General features: G+C 32.4%; 1 protein-coding gene across 1 annotated transcript; it reads right to left on the bottom strand.

The window, feature by feature from the left end:
• Window positions 1–276: 276 nt before the first annotated feature.
• On the bottom strand, window positions 277–6,030 carry LOC139685965 (very long chain fatty acid elongase 7-like; the record flags this gene model as incomplete). Its single annotated transcript, XM_071583095.1, has 5 exons — window positions 5,833–6,030; window positions 4,691–4,771; window positions 4,060–4,116; window positions 3,302–3,407; window positions 277–413 (listed from the first exon to the last, which is right to left on the bottom strand). Coding segments are annotated over exons 1-5 (579 nt in total), but the record flags the coding sequence as incomplete, so codon positions are not given.
• Between the last annotated feature and the right edge of the window lie 744 nt (window positions 6,031–6,774).

Raw genomic sequence — 6,774 nt, 5'->3', positions numbered from 1 at the left:
GAATTTTCAAATATTTTTTTTAATCCACCAATCCTCTTTTGCATTATATTATTTGGCAATGATTCAATAATTCATTCTGATTAAAACATGAGCAAAAGTGGAAAACAATGTAAGAGTTTTTAAATAGTTGTGAAAATCCTACTGTTAGTGTATCAAACCTAATGTTTGACTTCACACAGCATAATATGTGGTTAAGGATTAGTTCTTTTATCCGAATAATTACTATTGGATTCCCTTTGATCGTTTTTACTATCGTATCCAATCCTCGTTACTTACCATCTGCATTTGCGTTATGTACTTCTTCCACCAAATGTGCTTCTTCTGATCTGGCCATATATTGGTAATAAGGTAATATGAGTACATGACTATGTGTACAAACGTGTTGAGAACCCCCATGAATGTACCATGGCCTCCTGGAAATGAATTGAACCCTGATTAGTCATTAGAATTATTTCTACGTAATTAATATCAAAAGCTTCTTTTGGAATCTAATTTTGTATGAAATAACTTAAAATATTATATCTCATATTTCAATTGAAAACAATATTTGAGAACCGTTGTCTTATTTTGTTCCATGAAAGCGTTAATCATAAGTCAGTGTTGCAATTTATTCTTCTTCTGGAATTTTAAATTATTTTTCCAGAGTAATTTTACAGGTAGCTGTAAAGAATATTTTCTTGGTTACTCACAAAAATAAAGCTTGGATTTCATTGAATTGTATTGAGTGCTTCTAATGTATAATTTTTTAAACAAGTATTTATTCCGCTCCTATGAAAATTATTTTAATTGCTATAAATAATTACAGTTTTGTTTGAACAGATTAAATAACATTTTAATGGAAGAAAAAATAAAGTAGATTTGAAATTTTGTTTCTGTAGTTAGTTATTTTCGCGAAAGGGTAATCCCTAAAGAGTTCCTATCGGTGGACGTACTACTACTAGTTTAGATAGGTTAAAAAAATGCAATTTATTATATAGTACTAACCTATATTTAACTACTGCACAGAATATAAAATTGTAATAAAGAACACCTAAAGTTAGGACCATTAAACCCCATGTGGTCTCTCTTTATGATTTTTAATGGCGGTTTCCTGATTAAATATGCACGAGTGATATTTATTAGTTAATAAACTATGAATGAAATGAGATGCATGAAGTGTGCAAGAGAAATAGTACCAATATACATTAATAAATGCCTATGGCTGTGAGCAACTCGCAGCTTGTTGAATATAGCCAATAAGTTAGATATACGTTATAAATGTTGCAATTTCACCCATGCGAACAGTCAAATATAAGAGGTATTTAAGGCCGTAGCTTGAAAATACATTTATAATGATTGGAAATCAATGCAATAATCGTCCAAATTTTGCACCACACAGAAAATGATATGTATAATAATCACTAAAATGCAGCATCTTCAGAAATAAAGTCCAAGTTAAATTGATTAAATTAATGAAGAGAGTGAATTAAATGAAATGTGAAAGAGATTTACTCAAAATAATGGTGCATGCTTTTTGATTACTCATTCCCGGAAATAATTCGAATGCTGCTTCAATTATTCGAAATTATAGCAGTTATGTTCTAGCATTGACTCGTAAGAGTACATACATAGCGGACAAAATTGCATGTTAACATGTGACAATACAAAAGTCTGAGAGTCAGATTAGCTAATTTGTACCCAGTACACACGAGTCAGGGTAGATAAATTCATTGAAAGCCAAAATATGATACTGCTTTTGACGTAACATGAATATGAATGAGCAATCGAGAAATTTATTTCCGAATCTTAGTTCTATGAATTTGAATAAGCATTCTCCTGGGACACAAATATGCACTTTCACAGAAAATAACCCATTCACGTATTTAGGGCGTGCTAGTTTCTAATTCTTCTCTCCGAAGACTTTAACGGGAGAGGTTCCCCACGCCCATTAGAATAGAACGGGAAAGTTTGCACTGGCAGATAACCGAAGATAAAACATAGAATTCAGCGTATTAAAATGAAAAATAATGATAGGTGTAATTATTTTCTTCGTAAAAGAGCATTAACCTTAGAGAGAGAAGTTGTTTTTGTGAAAATGTAGCCCCCACCCCTAGGGGCTGATAGGCATTAGGAATAATCCTCGCCCAGAAATAGAAATGAAATATTGAGGATCGTGAAAGATTTCATTCGTAACATAATTTGTGATACATAGGTTCATATTCAACCGTCACACCGCTCCCTTTCAGGACAGGCAAACAAGTCGGAACAAAATTAAACATTGCAAAGATATCAGGTATATTTGTATTTGCATGTGTATGCTAGTTGGTAGTTTGAGTGTTTGCATGTGCTTGGGGTGATAGGGTTTTTGCATGAATGTATACCATGTGTTGTTTGTGGTCTGTGGCTTTTGCATGCGGTTATTTTTCCTAGTTACGGTTGGTGCCCTAACACCCCCCGCCACACGCCCTTGCGGCGGCTTGCGGGGTATTAAGTAGATGTAGATTAATATGGCAAATTATCGAATCTCACTCTATTCTCGCAACATGACCAAACCATTGCAGAAGAGCTCTTTCAATCCTTGCCTGTTTTTGATATGTTAATCCACAATTCACCCATTATTCACCTTGTAGCATTTCTGTGTAACACAAACACTCCTCAAACACCACTTACCAATCAAATTTAGTCTAAATTTACGATGACCAGAGCATACCCAAGTTATATTCCATACAAGAGTCTATGGAGGTTTATTGGAAGTATACAAAGCATTAGCCACAAAATGTTCGATGACTGGATATAAACTAAAATGGTGTATAGTTTGATTTTTATCCGGACTGGCTTATTGTATGTTATGAGCTGAGTAAAAATTCCCCTCTCCCGTATGCAGGCGCAATAGTTTCTTCAGTATTTCCCCTAAGGTTTGATACATTTTCTATCTTCCGCTGTAATAAAGGTATCTCTCATTTTATCTTCTCTTCAGATATGAAATATTCGTTTATGTTAGAGTGTATTTTACGTATTGCTTATTTAGTGCAACTAATCTTACCATAAGACTGTGATGCATCTAGGGTTTCATTTCTGGATACATCACTGCCTAGTTGCACGATTATTTCTTATTTCGCACTGCTACTCATCAAATCGGAGAAATATTTTATACTGAAAGAGGAAAGACTCGTACTCCTCATTCAGGACATAAAAAAATTAAAAGTATAATTTTGGGAAAAAAGTTTTCCTTGAACGTCAAGTATTTCCCATTATTAATGTAAAAGAATTTATAGACTAGAAACAATACCAGTATTTTGGCTGCAGTCAGGTTTTAACTTACCTGCCAGATATTTAGTTCCTCCCCATGCCAAGGCAACCATCCCAGTGTGGTGGTAAACATGCAGAAATGACACTTGATTGAACTTTTTCCTCAAAATGAAGAAAACCTGTTCCGGAAAAATAAAGATAGTTACGTCCATAACAAAAAATCCTTGTCTATTTAACTTGAAATTTTCGATAACAATAGTTCAGTTCACCTTTAGACAAAATACTCACATTTAAGGCTTATGGCCGGTGTAAAACTCATGAAATTAATGAAAATACTTTTTATGTCTCAAGAAAATGCATATTTTCAGCGTAGTCTAGATTGCAAATGCTTTCATGGCTTAAGTTCATAAACGTAAGGAAAGATATATGGACACACATACATTTAACATATATATGTATATATTCGTATGTACGCATGCAAATGTGTGTGTGTGTGTGTATATATATATATATATATACACACAACATTTATGTATGTATACATATATATATATATATATATATATATATATATATATATATATATATATATATATATATAATTATATATATATATATACACACACACAACACATATACATATGTAGATAAATATTTAGGTCTCAGTAAATGTTTTTTTTTATGGAGATCAGCAACTCATATAAGAATTCCTAATTCCTATTTCCTTCATTCAAGTTTTATTTGTTCTTTGTTCCTACCGCAATAGCTGTGTCTTTTTTCTCTACCACTGAGTGTCTATCTATTTTAAGTTCATCTTATAATATTCCTTACCGTATCAAGAAGCTCTATTATCTTCAATATAAAGTAGCAGTAACAGCCTCTAGCCATCTGAAAAAGTCAAAGTTTGCCAATGAAAGGTTTATCGTTAAAAAGTCAGGTTTCAACCGGTACCCAATCGAAACACTCATCCGTCAAAATAAAAAAAAATTGAAAATAAAAACAAATTAGTCATCCACCTGCTGATTGTATCGAGCTAATACCATATAGTGAAGCAAGAGTCATCACGTAATTTTCACGTTTAATTCTTAAGTTTTACGTCTCCAAATATCAATACACCACGCCACCGCACATCGAGCTTGTGTGCTTCATAATTTGCATAACTTGTTGTTTTAGAGGGTGTTCAATGTAAACTATTAGATCTCAGTTACGTTTTAACCACATTTAATTTCAAGTTGAGCCAAAGTAGGATAAACTTAGAATCATGGATTCAATAATTATTTTTCTGACATAATGCTGTACACTTTTTCTATTAAACAGTAACATGTAAATACATTGGCGTCAGTGAAGATCAACACCACATATCCTTTAAAAAGTTATCATTTCCTTGCGGGCACTTGAATAGATCGTACAAGTAATTCGATAAACTTATTGAAGTCTAAGTCACGTCAATAAAATTCCATACCCTTAGAGCCTTCGGACTTGCTGAGTAGTCAACTGGCTGGCACCTTAAATCGTAATCCCACAGCCATGCTCCGTCCAAGCACTAGAAGTTACAGAGGTGGATTAATTCATGAAATTAAAAATTATAGACACCCAAGTGATCAAATCCTAGAGGCAGTAAATCCAATACTTATGGATGATATTATTCCATAGTAAGCTTCTTGTGAGTGAGGTTGAAGAGTACGATTCGGTATTCAAGTTGTAAAGGAAACTCTATCACGCAAATAGTTCAATTGAAAGGATTGAATGAGACTGTTACAGTATCAGTCATTAACAACCAATGTTGGCCAATCCCTTTATAAGCTTCTAGGCCATAAAAATGAAATAATATTCCCAGAAGTTTTCCAAGCGCCAATATATTTCAAGACGCCATTGATAAAAATAAATAGGAAATACAAATAGATTTAAAGAGACCGGCATTCACCGGCATATTTTCATGTTTTCATAGTCCTCCATTTGACCATGATGCAAGAACATGTGATACAAGAAAATATAGAAATTCTTTTTTTTATTATTTTAAAACTCATTTTTAACTAACTTTGCAACTTACTGATTTTTCGCTTCTGATTTTCAAATTATTTTTATAAAATGTCTTTAACAGTGAGATATATTGAATGACACTCATGAAAAATAGTTTTAATTATAAAAGAATATCACGTACATTTATAACAGGAGTAAAGGCCATGCGTAGTTAATTAAGACGCTAGCTATACAGAGTTAATATAACAAAAGTTAGACCGCCTAATCAAATTACAGCTAATTTTAAGGCATTTATCGGTATTTATGAATCGTTGACACTTCTTAAAATTTTTTCTTGTTTTAGCTTAGTGAACGAACTCCGTGTTAAAAATATGTCAATTACTATTTCAGCCTAGGATGGACATAACTGAATCATCCAAACGAGTTTAGAAGCGTATCCTTTCATATGTAAATTTGGTATCTCTTGTTGTATTTATATTGTGAAATTGTATATTACGATTTAAAGTGTGCAGATTTATTTAAATTACATACTAGCATTATAGATACCATTATTTGTTGACTTAACAGCCCTCGTAAATTATATAACGTATTATGTTTACACCTGTAACACCAGAAGATTCTTACCTCGTAAAATAACCATGTGCTAACCACAACTTGAAATATGTTGTAAATTATAAGAACAGTTCTCAAGTTCATTGCAGGTCTGTTAGCCATCAAAGAAGGACCAATCCGATTCACGAAATACAGGTAGGCTGTCAATATGCCAAGGGCAGGGAAAGGAGACCCTAATAATGGCCAAGAGCTGGTTCGTGGATCTACCATATGGAAAGATAAGCTAACATTATGCTCAAATATTTCAAATGTATAATAAATATTAAGCCTTATGCGTAACAATACTATATATATATAGTATTATACTTACTAGTATAATACTATATATATATATATATATATATATAGTATTATACTTACTAGTATAATACTATATATATATATATACATATATATATATATATATATATATATATATATATATATATATATATATATATATATAGGATTATATAATAATGAGACAGGGTCATATATGTATAAAAACAAAGATATATACAAAATAAGTTAAAGTAAGGTTTGTATAATTAAATATGCGTATGATGTCCTCAAGTTTCTTTATTTTGTTTTCTACAAGATATTATATTTAAGCCGTCGTATTAATTTTTAAATAAAAAATGGTCTCTACTGCTGGAGATGCGGTAGTCCAGTAGGTATAGCGCTGGGCTACTGACTGTAAGTCCCAGGTTCGATTCCTGGTGACGCATTGTCAGCTTTACTCAAGCAGTGTGAATTTTCAGTTACCAGATCTTCCTCGTAAACCCCCTACCCTGATGCGTGAATTTTACTTCCCATTTAAGTAAGTATTATAAGTATACATGGAATGTCAGAAAGAGAGTTGTACAGAAAGAGAGGTGGAGTTTTACATGGATGGAGTAAGGGTTAGTGAATTAAACGATCGCACGAGAAATGGATGTTTCATGGGAATGTGAGATAAAGCTCACAGGGAGTGAT

This window comes from Hetaerina americana, unplaced genomic scaffold (assembly GCF_022747635.1).
Source record: "Hetaerina americana unplaced genomic scaffold, ioHetAmer1.1.p SCAF_1221, whole genome shotgun sequence".
Taxonomy (NCBI): domain Eukaryota; kingdom Metazoa; phylum Arthropoda; class Insecta; order Odonata; family Calopterygidae; genus Hetaerina; species Hetaerina americana.
Note: the sequence above shows the minus strand (reverse complement) of the source record. Positions and strands in the feature narration are given on the sequence as shown.